This window comes from Sinohyriopsis cumingii, chromosome 12 (assembly GCF_028554795.1).
Source record: "Sinohyriopsis cumingii isolate HCF-2022 chromosome 12, ASM2855479v2, whole genome shotgun sequence".
NCBI classification, from domain to species: Eukaryota; Metazoa; Mollusca; class Bivalvia; order Unionida; family Unionidae; genus Sinohyriopsis; species Sinohyriopsis cumingii.
The window spans coordinates 120,530,451-120,551,375 of NC_142972.1; the positions used below are offsets into that span (position 1 = coordinate 120,530,451).

The window sequence follows — 20,925 nt, forward strand, 5'->3', positions numbered from 1 at the left end:
GAAAAAAGTTTGTAATTTTGTGCTGTTATAATGTAGTCCCAACTACTGATAGCATAGACCCAGATTAACCAGCATATGATGTGATGGTAGAATTGGATCTATACTGTTTGCAGTTGAGTGTACAGAACAGCTCTTACACATGGTGAAATTTGTACTATTTGCAGACCAAGCGAGGCTGTCCAGTTCTTCTTCTGATGGAGTACAGAGCTTAGGTCCCAATGTTACACTCATTACTCTAAATTCTGAAGGTATGTTTGACAAATATCATGATGCTGTCATCAACGTTGTGCATAGAACTGTATGTATGTGTGTACTTACAAATGGAGCTACTTGCATGTGAATGTATGTGATTTTATGGCTATATATAATTTACTGAGTTTAGATATCCCAGAAAGGACGTATGGAGCACAGGGAAATGCATGAATTGGGTAAAATCCATAAAATAGTCAAATTTTTATATAAATGTAATGCAACCTTGAAAAATCATTGAATTTATGAGGCTTCCTTGATAACTCTTTGAGTTTTGAAAAGTTGGTTTTATTTCTGAAAAAATCCTTGCATTTGTGTGTGTGTGATTTGGATTTTTAGCTTAGCTTTAACAATTTTTCAGTCATATTGCTACAATGTCTACAGTTTGACATTTTATAGTGTTGTCTAGCACTGTGGCATCATATCGCAGACATGTAGCATGATGTCCCACCCAGTCACATTATCCTGACACCAGGCTGACCAGTCCTAACACTAACCTCTTAATGTTGAGCACAAAGCGAGGCAGCTATTAGTACCATTTTTGTAATTCTTTGTTATGACTTGGTCAAGGATCGAACCCATTACCTCCCACATCTGATGCAGACGATCTAACCACTAGGACATGGGTACTGGTCATTGCATTTGTTGGAAAACTTCCCAACTTTTTGAATTTACCTGTTGAAATACAAAACGTAAAAATTGAATAAAATATATAGCTTTTTAAATTAAGAGTTTTTTGTTTACATTTCTTTTAAAATCATGAAAAAATAAATAAAATGGGATAAAAGTTTGGTGGATCAAATGACACTTGACATAGATAGTTACAAGATGAAGCAGTGTCCCATGGCTGTAGTGATGGCTAGTCAGTTACATTATTTCTGTTGATTTTTTTATCTACTTTTGTACCCTTTATGCTGTGAACATATATTGAAATTCATTTTCCATTTTAAAAGAAATACTCATGGAAAGCTGTTGACAATCAGCTCTGGTGTTATAAACTCTTACAATTTTGCTGTAAGTCTTACGAAAATTACCCTTAAAATATGGACTTATGGCATGGAAGCAAAAACTACAGATAAATGTTCATTGCCGAAAAGTCAGGATAATTTGTTCATCCGTGTTTAATTTGGATCTGTGTTTCTTATTATAATTAGTGAAATTAGTCAGAGAACCAGACTAATTTTGCAGTAGCAACTCAGACGCTTTAAACTGCACCTATTTATTCATGTGAAGCATGTTCATGATCAAACTGTCGATTATCAAAATATTTTTTTAAAAATGGTGTTGAGCAAGCAATGCATGTTTAAGACTAAAGGGAAAATAATACTCTTGAACAGTGTTAATCAACACAGAAAAATAAAAAGGAATATTCAGATTCTTGTGAATAAAAGCTGGAAGGGACACAATTACGTTTATTGGACATCATGTGCCAGTTTGAGTGTTTCTCATGGTGGGAGATGTGATTGCCGCCGTCATGTAAACTGTAAAAGAATTTCGTAAGTTGAGAGATAGCAACAAGCCATTGAGCTGCATAGGGTTTGGAATTAAAGTTTGTGCAACTGTACTAGTGGTAAATAAAGTCTACGCATACTTTACAAATTGTTCAGTTAAACATAATGTTTATTGTCGCTGCATGTTTCAAATAGCGAATTTTTAGTTATGTTTTCCAGCTTTACAGTAACAGTTTTTATTGTTTCACCTGACTGAAAACTGGTCACACTTGTGGGAAAAAATCAACTGCCTTACTGAGACAGACTTGTCAGGGTTGGCAGTTCTGTGAATGTCATCATATGACTCAACCCAGGTCAGAAATGTTGCTTCCATTAGTCTCCTTATTACATGTTCAAGCCTGTAGCAGGGAGCACATAGAACTAAAGTTCTGTTTAAAGTTTTGCTCTGTTAAATAGATTTTTCATCTACTTCAAATAACTCAAAGGCCTCATTTTGCACATATCCTATTGTCACCTTTGCTCTTAGAAACCAGTAGGTATTCTTCCTTTGCAATTGCTTATCCACTGAAATATCGGCCAGCTACATAGGTCACACATAAGCGATAATGTAGCAATATAACTGAGTAGTCTAGAGTTCATTTTATTGAGAAAAGGTTGGGGTCTAGAGCTTCATTTTGGTCCAGTAATAGCAACGAGAAGTGTTTATCCATAGAAAGTTTTCCTCACTTTTGAAGAAGAACTACACCTAGTGTTAGGATAGCTGCCTGGTTGCACAAATGATCCTTTAGAAGCTAAACTCACTTCAGTATAGTTCACACATTTCCCAGGTAGTTTTGTTCCCAGCCAGTTTGACACTTAAAATGGCAAGACTGAGATGGTCAGTACAGTTGTTGGTTTGTTGGGTTTTTATAGAATTTTGAATACATTGTTGGACATATCATGCAGAGGAAATTGAAGCAAAGTGGCTTTGGTGGTGCTCTACAGTTTCGTATTTTGCATAGGGTTAGGATTTTAAAGAAAAAGAATTTACCCGGCTTTCCTCACTGGTTATACTGGTTATTTAAAAAAGACCTTGTATATCTTAGGTATAATTCAAAGAACCTTTAATTCCCTTTATTTTGATGTATGATTGATGGGTGTAATATGGATTATAGAGTATACAGTTTGGCCTTACTCCAGATGTGCACCTTTAAAAAAAAGTGCTAGCTCTACTTGGTCATTTTCACTTCCTGAACTTCAGAGGTAAATTGTATAAAAAAGAGCCGATAACTTTTCTTACATTTGATATATTTGGTAATTCATTCATTGCCCTTTCAGAAGCTGGTATTGTCTAGTTTGGCAAAATTGATTTTCCCTATTTTAATAGCTGCTATGGATAGTGTACTTAGACAAATTCAGGTTGATTTTTTTAGCACAAGGGAGCATTCATTTTAGTTAGCAGTGTGTTTAAATCATGTACAATTTCCAAAATTACAATATCCAAAGAAATATCATCCACATTACATAATGTAGCATAGAGGTATGCTACCATTCTCTCCATTGTGCATGTTTTAAATGCAAACAGCTTCACCTTACGTATGTCACTCTCTCCAAAGTACATAATAACTGGTGAGCGCCCCCTTTCCCAAGTACACTCCGAGGCCCCACACATGGATTGGCCTGGGCAGGTATTGACTTAATATCCTTTGGATTATGAGGTTGATGCTCTACCTGCTAATATGCTGTGGCTTTCCCAGTCAGTACATACTCATTTTTCACCCCACACCATGTACTCCAAAAATCTTGTATGTATAAGGACCCACTGCAGCTCTGGTTACCATGCTTGACTCATGACCAAAGGGTGTAGGATTGAATCCTACCAGCAGATCAGTCCGAGTCAGCTCTGTGGTGTGTCTTAGGGCAATGCACTTTACTCCAATTGCCTTGGCACTAACTAACATACTTGAGTTGTTGTGCTGTAAAGCACAAAAAAACTCATAATGATATATATATATATATATATATATATATATATATATATATATATATATATATATATATATATATATATATATATATTGTTATGTTGGGGGGGTGTTTTAAAAATACTTGTCAAATGATCATTGTTTTTATGAACATAGTTCATATTAGATTGGAAGTATGAGAGAGAGAGAGGTATTGTGATTTGTGATAGATGAAATACTAAAGGCTGCTTACTCCACCAATAAGGTCACATTAAAGAAAGTAATCGTATGAGATTCATACCTCTACAATTCTACTTTTGAATATTAATGTTGGAGAGGCTTTAATGCATCAGTCATTACACTGTTTGAAGAAAGAAAAAAAATCAGCTATCAAGAGAGCAAGTGCACATACAACCATGGTTCATACTGGTGACACTTCTGAATGGTTGAGAATTGGACAAGTATCTTAATTTAATGCAGAGTAGACTGAATGGCAATTTGTGGCAGTTTGTTGAACAATTTAATAGAAGAAGAAAAAAAAACAGTGTGGTAGGTATTATTTCTGTCATGAATAAAGCAGATTTTCCCTGCCTTTTGTTGCACTGAAGAGCCAGTCTCAACATAAATCAGGCTCATAGTGAAGGAAAAACAACAGATAAGAAACCAATAAACCTTAAAAGAAAGTCCAGAATATATTCCTTTCTTCAAGAAGGTTGTTCTTTTATATACTATACTATACTGTACTATACTATAATGTACTATACTATACTATACTAATGCAAACAACTGCATATCTACTGATGCTGTTGTATTGTAATTATTCATTGTTGTTTCTAAGTATTTTAAATATGAAGAAATTTGATACCAAAGTTCAAACTATCTGCATTAGACTAAGTTGATCATATGGCTGTTTAAGTCTTGTGTACATGTAATGTACAGCACCAAGCCATCTTTGTTGCTTTTGCAATTCCATGCAGTGCCTGAGCAAGCATAGCTGCCAAGTGTCCTGTTTTTTCCCATATTTTGGACCTGAATACAGGTGTATGTTTTGCATGTTAAAAAAATCCATTTTTGTTTATATAAAAATTAAATAAAAATTTTTATTGCAATTTTCAGTTTAGAATGGGCACCTGGTTCTATCCTTAGAGCAAATGTATTGCATGTCTATAGGGATATAGAGTTATAAAATATGATTGGTTCATTTGAAATCAAGGCAAAGCATGATATTGGATTGCACAAGCATGTGCTGCTATCACTGTATCTCATTTTTGGAAACGAATTCATAATAAACCAGCAAAACAGCAATTCTTATCTATGCTATATTTAGTGTAGTATGAAGGAAACAAAAGTTGATAACGAAATTAGATAAATAAGTAGATGTAAACCTTAAAATAGAGAAAGTAAATAAGGCAGAATAAATGGTTTTCAAGGTTCTCACAGCACAAAATTTTTTAACTATATGCAGACCTGCTACTTATCCAAATTTACCACGAATTAGTCAGAATTTTTTGTTGAATTAAACACCAAAGAAACCCCAGACTTTTAATGATGGCTGCACTACCTTCATCAAGTGCAAAAGTGATGCAGAAATTCTATGAAAACTACACTAGTCATGCAGAGAAAAGCTATCATTTTTCCACTTTCAACTTTTATGCTGATATTTATTTTGTGAATTGAATTAACATTAATTATTAGCATAAATGATGAAAATTGAAAAATGATACATTTTTACAGTTTGACTAGCATGCATTTCTCATGTTAAGTAAATAGCATAAGACAGCAGAGATGTCAATTCTTTTTTAAAACGTTTGTAAATATATAGTTGTAAACACTGAGCCTGGTTTTTTTTTCTTTTCCAAATCCTGTTTTTTTATCTTTGGCATCCTGATTTTCATTCTACTAGAGGTGGCAGGTCTGTATAGGTTACATCCGAGTTCTCACAGCACATCAATTTGCAAGTGTCGGTTTGGGCTGATTCTCTCTCACTTCTGATCCGTGCTCAAATGGATGTTCATAAAATGTCAAAGTTTTTTTTCTTATGTCCTAAACACAGTTTAGACATGCTAGAGTTCTAGTGTATGCAATGCCTTATTTGTTTGTGAGGTGAAAATGAGTTTGTACTGACCAACTTTCTTTGACTATACAGTTTTGCACTAGCTGGGGACATTGTTGTTGTTGTTGTAGGGTTTAACACCATTTTTCAGCACACGATATGCTATACATGGCAGCCAGTATTAATGGTGGAGAAAGAACCCGGGAAATCCCCGGAAAGAACCACCAACCCTCGAGAAGTTACTGGCAAGCTTTCTCAGATATCCACATTGGCCGAATCCGAGACTCGAACCCACGCAGACAGGTGAGATGGCAGTGATCCGTAACGGAGAGTACTTTAGACCACTAGATCACTTGGGGCCCCTGGGGACATTGTATGAAATGTGTAATTTGTAATGGTATTCATTTGAGAGGCAGCATTCTTTTGAAATGAATGTAGTTTCTAAATGGACCATACCTGTGACTGGGCAGCTATCCTGACAATGGGTTTACAGAAGAAAATATTAGGTGTATTCTTTTAATATATGTGCAAACGTTATAAAATACTGACAAAGTTGAAACCAGTTGAGTTCTTTTGCAGAGGACTATCCCAATGGCACATGGCTAGGGGATGAAAATAACCCTGAAATGAGGGTGCGATGTCATGTTACACCAAGGTAAGATAAATATCATAGCAACCATTATGAAGAATTGGTCTTTCATGTATGTTTTTATATGTACTGTTTATGCTGTCCCTTCTGTTGATGATTTCAAGCAAACAATGCAGACCTGGTTTGCAATGTGTATGGAGGTTACATGTTATACTAAAGATGGGGTCATAAAACTTTTCTTTGATGGTCCTTTGTTTATCACTTGCTTTTTCAAAGAGTATTGGGCATATTGTGCTTTCTGTGTCTGCCACATTTTCTAAACCACTGGATGAAAATTCACAAAACTTCATCTGCAAGAGGAGTATCATCCTTGACTCCCTGTCCTAGTACCAGGGTCAAATGTTATATGTATTGAAGTTTCTGTTACGTTGACATTTTCAAATGCTTTTGACCAAAATTCATAAATGCATATATAGTAGGAAGACACATCATACATAAGATAAATTTTAATTAAATTACATTTCTCCACCCACAAATTTTGTTTGTATAGAAAATGATGCTGGAACAAGAATGTTTTATTTGTCTGTTTTTTATTGTTACTTGAAAAATTTTCAAAATTATTGTGGGGTAGTCTCATTTTTATCAGTTGCACCTGGAGTCATTGAGTATGAAATTAAATATAGGAATAAAAAATTGTAATTTTTCAATGGAAATATTTGAAAATCTTAAGGAGGTGGCATTTTTGAAGTCCCATAAATTTGCTAAATAATTATCAGATTAAAAATAGCACATTGCCAGGTCAAGCAGAAGTGTACTAACTAGAGATATTTTGATATCTAATGCAGACGTGTGTGTGTTAGAAAGTGAGTCATAGAGCATTTGGTTTAAATTCAAGGTAATAGCAAAGCAGAATGTTATGACTATCTCCGAACTAACAGAATTTATCCTGTATGTGTGCAGGACTGAGAAAATTAATTCAGATACATTAGATTTGTGTCAGGGACAAGGCTTGCCAGGTGTTTATTACATTATTATTATAGATTATTGGACACCAGAACACAAATGGTTACATTCTTTGACTTCTGTAAGATATGCAGGTCTTACAAACATATCTCATGTTATTTGTTATGATAACATTCTTGTATTGACGTTATAAGATGTTAAAAATGACCTTACTGTTGCAAATTTGCATTGGTGCCATTAGCTGAGGAAGAGAAAGAATATTTGCAAAACCATTCTTCCAATGCAAGATTATTATTGCCATTTTTTGCACAGTTTAGAACTTTGTAAATTGAAATTATCACAGTGAGAGTTCACTTTTGTACTAAAGCATTCTGGCATGACAAGGGATTGAAAATTGTCAAAAATTCGACTAGTCAAATTTACCATTGTGTTAAAATGTTTATCATCATCATCATTGGTGTCATCACCAGCTTGTTATTCTTGCAGCGACCTGTTACACATCCACTCAAACTGTCGAACTCCAGAGAAAATGGCATTAACACTGTTAGATTACCTGTTTGATAGGGAAACACAAGCATCATCTAACTTGTCAGGAATGGGAAAACATGGAAAGAAACAGTTAGATCCACTGATGATATATGGTATCAGATGTAAGTTTTAATCTTTTGAATTTCAAGGAAGTATGCACTATTTCTAGGGTAGAATTAGGATCTTAGTACAAAATAAAATGTGAAATTATGACACTGAAACTTTGATTCAACTCAAAATCCATTTTTTAAAAATGTTTTCACTATTTTACTTTTTGTTACTTGGTAATATTCAAGGCAAGTCCAGAGAGCATCTGCAGTGAAATAATTGCTTAGGGTATCAGATTTTGCCCTGAATTTCTTGAAAAACAATTTACCTGTTCCCCTGAAATATATTCAGAATCTTTGCCAAGCACATCAGTATAGAAGGGGAAAATGGAATAGAACTTTATTCATAATAAATGTAGGTCTTGGGCCCATACTTTCAGTACAGTAGTATGAAACTTATTTATAAAATCGCTGAGAATCATAACTGAGGCAAATCTATTGAAAATGCAAATGTTAAATATGAAATTTTTTAAAATATACAAATAACTTAGAAATATAAAGACTGAGCACTAAATATGTTGGTGATATATTGTTGATATATTACTGAAAGAAGATCAGTTATAAAAAAGAAATCAAATAATTTACCTGTTTTTAACAAATCCACAACTACATCTGCTTCTAATACTAACATTAATAGTTTTGTCTGGAGTTCTTCCAGTTTTGGAGCTAAAGGAAGATCTCTATTATCTTAAACAAAAATTTGAATTTAATCTGAAATGTTGCACATTAATATTGAGAACGCATATTCATCTAAAATCTAGTAAATTTTCAACTTGAAGGGGAGAAGGGATCATTTTGATCCTTAATGTTTCTGTGTGAAATTTAACAAACGATATTATGACAGGATTCCTTTTCATGTATAAAATGTTTGCCTGATTGTTATTACAGGTCATTTGATACATAGGTTCAATATCACAGAGAATGATTGGCATAGAATAAAGCAGAACATGGACTCAAAGTGTCGCACAGCATTCAGGAGAAAACAGAGAGGGATGTCTCTAACTGTGAAGGCTTTTCGAGGGAAGACTGCATCTACCTATGTATCACAGAGTGCTGTCAGTATCGACTCCTGTATAGGACAAAGTGACGATGAGTCTTACCAAGGAGACAACGAGCTGCAGATACAGGCAGGTTATGGTTTATGATAGAAAAGTCTTGTACATTGTTACGGTATAAACTTCTCTCTGCTTGATAACTGCTAATTTCATTGAATGTCGAGCGCCAATAACAAAAACTTGTTTTCAACACAACACAATTACGATCAATATTGTGGTCCTTGAGTTTTGTGAAATGGTCCTGGAAAAGTTATGCAATTTGTTTTTGTTAAATCTGCAGGAGCCCTATAAATAACATAAAATTAAGATCAAAATTGGGAAGTGGAAACTTGATAACAGCATTCATTTTATTGTCAAAACAGTGGTTAGTACCCAGAAAATTGAATCAACATTATGAAAGTTACAACTTTTAATGTGAAGTCATGTTTATTAGATAATAAATAACAATATATTTATAAACAACAATATATGACAAAATTTAAATCCATTAAAATATTAGTAATGTTTATTGGTAGCAAGACCTGAAGAAATACATATCAGTTAAATAAGTTTTGTCTAGCGAAATTTGTGTTTTAGATTTCATGAATTTGGTTTCAATGTAACCATCTTAAGTGTGGCTTGTCCATGTGATCTGTCCTTTTGTATTTTCATGTGTGTGTGTGTGATTTGGATTTTTTAAAATGCTTTAACAGTTTTTCAGTCATATTGTTACAATGTCTGCAGTGTTGCAGTTTATAGTGATCTCTAGCACTGGAGCATCATGCGACAGACATGTAGTATTATGTGCCACCCAGTCACATTATCCTGATACCAGGCCAACCAGTCTTAACACTAACTTCTTAATGCTGAGCACCAGCAAGGCAGCTGTTAGTACCATTTTTATAAGTCTTTGATATGACTCAGTTGGGGTTTGAACCTGCAGCCTCCTGCATCTGAGGTGGATGGTCTAACACCTTGGCCACCAGAGTGGTTGTATCATGTGAACAGTTTCAGCTATCACAGCTGTGTCCGCGAGTATTTCAGTTCTGAATCTAATTATGTGCCAAATGTGTTCTCTTCTCCGACTTATGGAAGTACTTTGTTGCATTATTACAAAGTTGACCTTTGTATTATCACATTTGTTGCATCTTTTGTATCAATTCAAGTAAAGGGGGTATGAAAAAAACAAAGTTGGAAGGCATGCATGTGTGAGAACTATTGGTCATGTTCATGTTTAAATTCATTTCACTTGACCAATACAACACTTTTCCAAAGTTTGTACTTAAAATTCCTGAATTAACACTTAAGACATTTGCTCATGAATGAGCAGAAAAGATCGGGTTTCAGCATTGTTGATGGATTATTATTATTTTGGGGAATCAACAGTTGTGGAGAAAACAGAATGTGTGCAGAGCAGATTCTTGTGTGTTCATGTTTATTCACATGTGATAAAATGTTATGGCGATATAATGAAACATGTTGACATGGGAATGTAGGGAGAAAGAAAGAAATGGAACTAACCCCAATGACCCAAAGGGTAGCAATCTGTGCCTCAGACTTACGCCCTTGATCCATTGGGATCTGACCTAATGGACTTACTTGTATTAGACTAACCTCGTGCCAGTTGCCAATGGTCTCAAATAGGCTCTGGAACCATAGCCATACCAACTTGTGAGATCACTTCTCAGCTCTTACCAGTCTTCCTTGCTCCTATAGGCTCTAGACCCTCAGCTAGACCTATACCCATTTCACATGCATCAACATATCATTTTGGTCATCAGTATATATCTGGCAGAGTGTGTGTGTGATTTGGATTTTTAATGTAGCTTTAATAATTTTTAACTCATATCGCTACGATGTCTGCATTGTGACAGTTTATAGTGATGTCTAGCAGTGGGACATCATGCTGCAGACAAGTAGTATGATGTCCCACCCAGTCACATTATCCTGATACTAGACCAACTAGTCCTAACACTAACCTTTTAATGCTTAGCGCCAAGTGAGGCAGCTGTTAGTACATTTTTGTAAGTCTTTGTAATGGCTCAACCAGGGATCAAACCCACAACCTCCCGCATCCGAGGCGGACTGCTCTAACCACTAGGCCACCGGAGCGGTCCCAATCTGACAGAGGTTGGGGGCTCAACATAGCCTTGATGCAGCCCACAAAACAGCTTTCAGAAATTGAGTGGTATTCAAGTATCTTGGGACACTAATAATTCCCTTTCCTATATAAAAAAGTAGATTGCAAATATTTGGGGTTTTGGTGCCCAGGAAACTCTTGCTGACAATGGACCAGAATTATGAAATGCATTTAAAAAGAACGAAGTTAAAGAATTCTCATACATTTCACAAGCTGACAAGAGGACACAATAATATATAAATAATTAATAAGTATTAATAAATAATTCACTTACGAAGCACCTATAAAAAACTAAGGAAACCGCAAAATCGGATGTCCTAGATGTCCTTAACGAACCGAGTAATCAGCTATGATTCTGGTCCTAGATGTCCTTAACGAACCATGTAATCGGCTAGGACTCTGGTCTCTTGCTAAAGAAAGTATAAATAACATTCAATCTCTAAAAACATTAATTAATAAATAACTTAAAGAGGTAATATCTAAAAACTTATAAATAACATAACGTAGGAAACACACCCTAAACACCTCGACTAGTAATACCATAATAACCTTGAAAATCTCTCTTCATACATGATTTCACCTAAGAACCTCTATAAACAGCATAGAACGTCCTCCCCCCCCCCCTTTTAGAACATTTTGAAGAAGAAAAAAAATTTTCGAAAAAGACAACAAAAAAAGATCGCAAGTAACACCAGGCAAATGCAACAAAAAACCAGCAATGTAAAGCAAGCAGGACCGTTCCCGAGCTCTCCTTCCAACTAATGACGGCCAACTGTTCAACTGTAGGGACCTTTATGGACGCACAGACTGAGGCCAAACTATCAGGGTTCCTTGAATCCATAAAAGCCTGGGGGAGGTGGCACCATCCCATTCCCCAAGAACAACTAGCAGGCTATGGTGCAGTCAAAAAAAGTGGCACATGCACAATTGTGCGCACGCCACTATAATTAAACTCCACAACAACAAAGAGGTCACAAGGTTATATGTTACTATCATTACATCTTCATGTATGTAAAGGCATCACATCTTCACAAAGATATGTAACCAAAAGCTAGTTTCCTTATCACCAAAGTGCTTCTGTCTGATTAGAAACATACTATAATGTGTTCAAATTAGAAGTGAAAAATTGTTACTCAACACCAAACTGTATAAAAGTTTAAGAATAATTCAAAACCTTCACAAAACGGTACCAAAAACAGTTCTTTGAGTAAATGAACATAATATTTACATATGACCAACTTTATCGTGCCACATTTTCTAGCACAAAAAATTCAGTTTTCATCCATAATTTTTTTTAAACATTAATCCTAATAATTGTCAAATCATCACTTCTGTGCTGATTCTTAACACTGAATTGCCATCTAGAAAATTGTTGATTTTTATCAGATAATGCTAACCATTGGGGAAAAACCTTTGACAGTTGTATTCTGTGAGAGAGAGACAGACAGAGAGAGAGAGAGAAAGAGATCAAACTCTCAGCATTATTTCAAAAATATTCCAGGGCAGGATGTAATTTCAGGAATATTTTTTTGCAGTTTCCTTGATTGGATTAGTTGAAAAGATTAAAGTATTATTTAGATAGCTTGTAAAGAATCAATCAAAATGCTACTAATTACTGTACATTTTCACAATATATATATATATATATATATATATATATATATATATATATATATATATATATATATATATAAATTTTAATTTTCCAAATGTAATTTTAATTTATTATTTAATACTGGTTCGAGTTAATATATCTGTAATTTATAATTATGATAAATCAATCAAATGTGTTGCAAAAAAAATTATACAAAATCTGCTTCTTGGAACTAATCCTGATGGAAAATGAATTAGGTCCAAGTATTGTATCTACTAGCTCTGAGCTCCATTTTGTACAGTAGCTTTAGTACAAAATTCTACTTATTCAAGTTAATCTTCATGTCAACGTACAGCTATTAATTGAAAATATATTTTCATTTAATGTATTGCATCTAACTTCACTGAATTATTTAGAAAAGACTATTTATTCATTAAATTGGTTCACTCAGTTCATAATTTCAGTCAACATATAACTATGCAGTTATTAATTGCAGGGATCAGATGTATGAAATAATTTTCTTTGCAGTCATGTGGTGAAATCTGAATAAAGTATTTAGCGCTACATTTTGCTGTTATACAGTTTATGAATTTGACATGTTGTGTCTTTCCAATCATGAGAACTGCTACCCTGAACAAAATGGTATTGTATTCCACCTTTATTTTGATTAAGACAGTTACAAAAATTGTTTACACATAGCTGCCAAGTGTCCCATATTTTGGACCTGAATACAGTTATATGTTTTTTGTGTTAAAAATCTGTTTTATCTTAAAACAATTTTCTTGTAATTTTTTGTTTAGAATGGAGTAAATGTATTGCATATAGTTTTAAAATATGATTAGTTCATTTGAAATCAAGGCTAATCACCATATTGATTTGCGCAAAGCTTGTGCCGCTATCACTGTATCTCATCTTCGTTGAAAAGGAAAGCAGAAGATTCAAAATTTTCTTCAGTAAAGAAAAGAAACAGAACTAGAGGGACAATTATGCCATCATGTTTAAATTTGTGAGACCATCTAGTAAAGGAGAAAACTTTGTGGTTTGCAAATTGTGTAATTGTGATTTAACTATTGGGCATGGAGGTACCCATGACATAAAACAGCATGAAAAGCTAATAAACATCAGATTGCAGCTTCATCGTCAACAGCACAGCCTGAACTTAGTGTTAATAAATACCAGAGAGGACCTTGATGTAGTTTGAGTAATATCACAAAGGATTACTCCTGTGCTAGAACGAAAACAGTCATCTGAGTTATTTTATGTTCTGACTTATTTCTTTACCACACTCTAATGTGACTGTGAGAGTATTTTTAGTTCAGCAAGAAAAGAAATCACACAAAATTCAGATCATAAATGGTACATTAGAATGAATAATGATAGACAAGACAAGGTGTGGAAAAGGCCTATAAAGAGCCTGTCTCATTATTTCTCAGAAGATGCAAAAGTGCAACACATGCATCTTTGACATTAAATAATTAACAAAGTTATTGTCCGGCTTTACTGATGGTTTGAGATGTAAGTAGCTACATATGCATTAAAGTTATTAATTCCTGAAAAGCAGTATTTTTGGCAACTTTCTTTACATTAAACTTTTGTAGGACATTGCAGCTTTAGTTTTAGAGTAGTTAAAGTAAATGTTTGGTTAAAATAAGCAAAATGTCATTCTAGCTTCTAACCACAAATATATAAAAAAACACAATTCATCATAGCACTTTATCAGATGGTGAGAAGAATATTTACATAACTGTCGTACATCATGAACCTTGACATTCTTGCAGCTGTTGTTGAAATTTCAGCTGTGCATGGAAGCTTCAAATTTAACAGGTAACAGGCCTAAAAAGTTCTCTATAATATAAATGGGAGATAATTCACTTGGCGGGGACTTGTTACTATAAATTATCTGAAATTGTACAGAAAAGTTGACATCACTGGGAAATTCAAACAACTTCTGTATGCAGTTAGTACTATTCAGCATTTTGCCTGTCATAAAAATGCTATCCAGATATGTAACCTATTCAAATGTGATATGTGCCACTCAGTGATTCACCTATCATAAAATAGTGGTCCTTATTTTCATATGGCACGTGCTATTCTAGATTTTGCCTATTGTACACACAGTAAATGTTCTGCAACATTTTTGCCTAATCTACTGTTATCAAAGAACCGTGTTCACTGTGTTGTGAATCTCAGAAATGAAATATTTGCAATTCATACTGGAAAATTTTAATTAGTCTCTAACTATTCAAGTGACAGTATTGTAAACTCTTGAAAAATTAAATGCTGCATGAAACTCCATGTACAACTTAATGGTATGTAACTATAGTTCCTTGACAATAATCAAAGTTGCCCAAATAAAATCTTGAACATTTCATTATTTCTTATCGTTAGTGGCAATAAATATATTCCTTGAATATATATGAAATTATCAGTTTGCCTGAATAAAATTAAATAAAAAGTTAAATAAAAACTGCTATTCTGCAGTAAAAATATAAGAGGCTAATATTCAGCAGCTTAGTGAGCTATTTAGAATTCTGGGCATTATCTACTTCTAATCAGAATACACTTCTAATGAGGATACACTATTCTGAGATCAATTATTAAATTCATTCACTATTATCGAATTGAAATATCTGCTAATTTATTAAAAATAGAGAATGGGTGGGTTGAAATAACTATTAAATTGGGACAAAACTCATTCTAGACGAAGTCGTTTTGCCAAAAAACTGCGATTTTCACACCGAAAGACTCCAGAGTTTTTACTTCAAAGTTTCTAAGTAATTCCTACATCATTTTATAAAATAATTTCCTTCCTACAATGAGGAACAATTCATTTCTCAACTACCTCTACCATCTGATGTGACTATAGGTAGCCATTTTAGAATACCAAAACAGGGAACTCTCAGTTTGAGACATTTATTGACATCTTAACTTTACATAGCAAAGATGACTATAGGGTGGTGTTCAGCTGCTTTTATGGTAGTGTTTGTAAACACAGTAGGTACTGATTCTTTACTGATAAAAATTCATCTTTCCAATATATATCTTACTAAAGAAAGACATAAATATCTTTATTTCAAAAAAATACAATGTCACATCATAAAATACATTATTTTTATATGTCAGCATTCAGCCAAATGAAAGGGAGAAATTAATCTGAGATTATTTTGTCTGCAATCAAGGTAGGCAATATCATCTGTGATTTGGTAAGTAACAGCAGTATTCCCCATCGATGAGCTAGCAAAGTATACAATGTCAGCTGCTAAACCTGACACTATCATGCTCATTTTTTCAATCACTTTATACTGTTCATATATCTAAATCATTTGATACCCGTGAATCAGTGTAGCAAATATCAGTTGTCCCAAATTTAGGACAGTACAAATGTTAGATAAAGATTTGATGCAAAGAAATGTGGCACACACACAGACACATGCTTATTGAAGCAGCTATCTGACATGACTTGCAGTTTATGATAACTCTGACTTCATTTTGCAGGGTGAGTTACATGATATTCATAGATCCAAACTGCATGCAATTCTGTTCTGATGTTTCAGATATTCTAATGACACAATCTGGTTCCATCCTATGAACAGGTAGCTGTCACTAGTCAACAGACAATAACTATTTGTTCCCTTTCATTGATTGATCAATCAATAGAAGCAAAGATGTAGGGTCCTGCAATACCCTCCTGAGAAGCACAGACAACATCTGCAGCAACAGTGAAAGACTATACCTACCACTTAAGCCAGGAATGCAAGACATAACCCAACTAGTGCTGGCCACTTGGCTAAAGGGAGATATTTATTCAGTGTACTCTGAATTCTCACAGGATCAAATACACTAATGAAGTTCGTTGAATATGAATGACTTTCATGAGCCTAACCTTGCATATAATGTCTTGTTTCAGGACATAGCTGAGTCTGCTGACTGGCACTCCCAGTCTTCCTTCTTAATTTTACATTTGCGTGATTGGTCTTGCCAAGGAGAATGAATCTTGTTGAGCTAGTGGTAGCTGCCCAGATAGTGACCTTTCCCCAGTCATAAAAGCACAATCTTTGAACCCAGACAAGAATTTGCCACTTTCACTGGATTTGCCTGGGAATCTTTTGATGGTGAGACAGTAATCAAATACAGAATCCTACAAGGATCTCCTACACTTGTATAAACAAATTGTCTCTTTTGTGCCGACCCTTTTAGTAGAGCAGTTGTGCTTCTACTGGGTGTCACAGTTAGAGGTAGGATGATCTCCTCTTAATTATTCTCTTAATGTAATGTGATTGTATAATGTATTTGATAGAAAAAGCAAATTTTTTTATAGCCAGTTATGTTTCTCTGATAATTCTTACCTGATCTCATTACAAATAATCCCAGGTGGCCAAGTGGTCTGAAGTGCTCGTCTTTACCAATTACTGCCATTTCACCTCTGTTCGTGTCAGTTTGAGTCTTGGGCTCAGCCAGTGTGGTATGTGAGAAAGCTTGCCATTAGCTTCTGGTAGGTCCATGTTCTTGCGGGGGCTTTCCTGGGTACTTCCTCCACCAGTTATACTGTCATGTATAAGCTTATCCTGTGCTGAGAAATAGCATTAAACCCCAAACAACAAACAATAATCCCTCCCACTCTTTCCCACAATGCAAGAATAATTTAAGGTGTTGTACAAGTAAAAAAAATGGTTTAAACTGGTATGATGGTAGCTGCACAGACAATGACCTTTCCACATTCATAAAAGCACAGCCTTTGATCCTAGACAAGAATTTGCCACTTTTGCTGGATTTGTCTGGGAAACTTTTGATGGCGAGACAGTAATCAAGCGGTCAAAAATATAGTTAGCCATTATGAGTTGCTTCCCTTTGTACAGCATATAAACAGAAAGATGCAGCAAGTCCTAATTTGATACAATCGGGTAAGTATCAAAGAAATATAATTTACCTAAAGGAATTTGCTTTTCAATTTTTGGATATGTTAGGGAATGGTTTAGAAATGTTCACAACAGATTTTGTATAGTGAAACCTTTCAGTAAAGGACACCCTTGGATCTCTAATGTTTGTTCATTATTGAAAAGTTTCCATCATGTAGAGACCACTCTGGTGGCCTAGTGGTTAGAGCATCTGCCTTGGATGTGGGAGTTGTGGGTTCGATCCACAGCTAAGTCGTACCAAAGACTTACAAAAATGGTACGACAGCTGCCTCACTTGGCGCTCAGCATTAAAAGGTTAGTGTTAGGACTGGTTGGCCTGGTGTCAGGATAATGTGACTGGGTGGGACATCATGCTACATGTCTGTGACATGATGCCCCAGTGCTAGGCATCAGTATAAACTGCCACACTGCAGACATAGCGATATGACTGAAAAATTGCTACAGCTACATTAAAAATCCAAATCACACACCTTTATTTAGATGCTAAATATAAAAGTGAAATTTGAAAAGAGATTTTGTAAATGCTGTATTATATGAACATGTGTTCTTTATATAAAGATGTTGACTGAGAAAATATTTGCTGTATTTTGATCTTTCTTATGATAGGAGAATGCAGGACAATGTGATGAGGAGAGAGGGTTCAGTGATATAGTAAAGCAAAAAAACAACCCTGTTCTTTTCTGCAGTTAATATTATTGGTTGAAATATTATTATCATCAATGCAGGGGGATGTAGACATGCAGCATACAGTGGCTACAATGGCTGGAGATGGTTTGCCACAGGGGGAGATACAGATCCTTCATGCCACACCTGAACAAATCTCTCAGCTACAACAGGCACATCAAATCCAAATTCTCCATGGAGACCAGGTCATCCAGGTTCCTGTACCAGGAGTCAGTATGGTATGCTTAATTATCTGTTGTGGATTAAAAGCCTTTGACTTTCATGCTAGCTGGTGTACACAGATGATGGTCCATGTAGATTTGTTTTGTTGTACAGTCATGCTGGCTCTTGAACTTTGGGTGAATGACAGGTGTAACTTTGAATTATGCATTTATTTGATGTGAACTTTGTTAAGAAGCTTTTTTGCTGATATACCACTTGAGGAAATCATTAATTTCTGATACGTACATTTTGACCCAGTGTTTTAAAGATATCATATTTTTTACCTTCTGTTATATTCACATTTATTTTTTATCGTGTAGTGATTGATGTCTACATTGTTTGGAAGGTTTTGTTTTCCAAAAGTTTGCTCTGGAATTTTGTTCACATTTTTGTAACTTAAACTTCTAATGTGTACTCTATTGCCAAAATTGTAATGATGTGACATTAACCTTTTAGTTGGTGTCATATAGCAACTGTTGTGATGAGGTGTCTTAAAATGCTTAAAATACAGACGCATTTATTTATAGACAATGATGACCATCTTTTTAAAAAAAATAATGTTCTGTTTGAAGAAAAAAAACAGGATGATTTTCAATATCTGTTATGTGGTATTGTAAGAATGTAGGAAATACATGCTAAATTTCCACACTTCTTTATTTCAAGGTTCATCATGCTGACATTCAAGATGCTATCCATGTAAGTTCTGGGGACATCAATGTGACTACAACAGTTACCACAGAGACAGGAGAAGTAGTTCATATTCACCAAAATGATACCTGACAGTGACAAGTTACTTGCCTTGTATTTTCCTTGTTTCAGCTGTTAATTTCATGTTGACCATTTAGTCAAATTGTTGAGAAAATGAGTAATTTTACTCATTAAATGCAGAGATGAAGAGACATAATTATTAGTGAATATTCCTATTTTGTTACTCCACTTGGAGAGTTTTAAACTATTTTTTCATGATAAAAACTCCATTGAACATAGGAACATAGATCTTTAATTTTAAGAGATAACAAGCAGCATATCAGCACATTCAACAGAAAGTTTATCAGATGAACAGTATATTTTTTTACAAGGCTGGTGACTGCTCTGGTGGCCTAGTGGATAGAGCATTCGCCTCGGAAGTGGTAATTCGTGGGTTTGAACCCCGGCCAAGTCTTACCAAAGACTTACAAAAATGGTACTAACAACTGCCTTGCTAGGCGCTTAGCATTAAGAGGTTAGTGTTAGGACTGGTCGGCCTGGTGTCAGGATAATGTGACTGGGTGGGACATCATGCGGCATGATGCCCCAGTGCTAGACATCACTGTAATCTGCCACACTGCAGACATCGTAGCGATATGACTGAAAAATTGTTAAAGCTACGTTAAAAATCCTAATCTCACACACACACACATACACGAGGCTGGTAATTTATGATTCAAGTCACTGTCTTAATGTATTTGTGAACAGGATAACATTTTGCATGTAATGAAACTGACACATTTGAAAAAAGTAATGAAACGTTGGTGAATTTTAATATATAAATTGTTATGCATATTCATAGCCTAACATATAACCAATCTAGTTATATGAAGATGCATTCTATGGAATGTACTTCCTCAGATTGACAGTTATTTACTCTGGAAGTTTTTATCTATCCGATCAGTTCATCTTTAAAATGTAAAAACCAAAGCACAAGACGTTGCATAACTATTTATGTTCATGTCTGTCTGTATGTATGTTTTTCAGCATGAATTAATGAATTGCTCCGAGTCTGGCCTTTACAAGTTATGCTGGCCAGCATTTGGCTCTGGTTATTCTGACACTGTAGGTGGCACACTGCATTTGTGTTGCAAAAGAACAAAGCTGAACTTAATCAGCATTTGTCATGAGTGGTTTTTTTAAAACCAGAAATTGAATATGGAGAAAACAATGCATGGAGTGTTTTAAAAACTTCAGAATGTGCCAGTGAAATTGTATCTTCAACTTGAGCTCAAATAAAGCATGAAATAAATCAATTTGTTAAATTTCAGTCTTTTATTGTTGGGTTTTCATTGACTTTAAGACAATATTTAAGACTGAGCACAAGCAAGTACTGCCACTAATTTTACTGTGAAAAATTGGATAATAAAACATTTTTTATTTTAAAAAATTGTGGCAGTCAAGACTTCTTTATAACAAGTTACAATTTAAGCAAATAAAAAAATGCAGTTGGAAATGTTCAGTGCTCACCATACTTCATCTTCAGATTAGCTTATTGGGTTAGTGAATCACTATTGTCAGTGGTAATCAGTTTAAATCCTGTTGTTGGTCGCTTTTTAGAAGTCACTGGGTTTTGATGTCCAGTTTATCATCAGTGAAATTAAACGGACAAGATTGCAGATGGTTCCATGTCTGTTTTACACATTGCTGGAACATGTAGTGTGTACAGCCTTGTCACAGGTGATTCCCAACTCTTTCAAACAAGGCTATAAATACACCATACACT

The 20,925-nt window shown here is 34.7% G+C and overlaps 1 protein-coding gene across 4 annotated transcripts in view; it reads left to right on the plus strand.

Annotated features, from left to right (window-relative positions):
• The window catches only part of LOC149787348 (protein BANP-like), a 38,123-nt gene extending 17,654 nt beyond the window's left edge, over positions 1-20,469 (plus strand). For all 4 annotated transcript variants that reach the window (XM_089977900.1, XM_089977904.1, XM_089977902.1 and 1 more), the window contains 6 exons: positions 165-248; positions 6,276-6,351; positions 7,735-7,898; positions 8,772-9,010; positions 18,293-18,469; positions 19,116-20,469. In XM_089977900.1, the coding sequence (XP_089834026.1) occupies positions 165-248; positions 6,276-6,351; positions 7,735-7,898; positions 8,772-9,010; positions 18,293-18,469; positions 19,116-19,232 (857 nt within the window). In that variant the 3' untranslated portion in view covers positions 19,233-20,469. The remainder of the gene's footprint in view (positions 1-164; positions 249-6,275; positions 6,352-7,734; positions 7,899-8,771; positions 9,011-18,292; positions 18,470-19,115) is intronic.
• Positions 20,470-20,925: the final 456 nt, after the last annotated feature.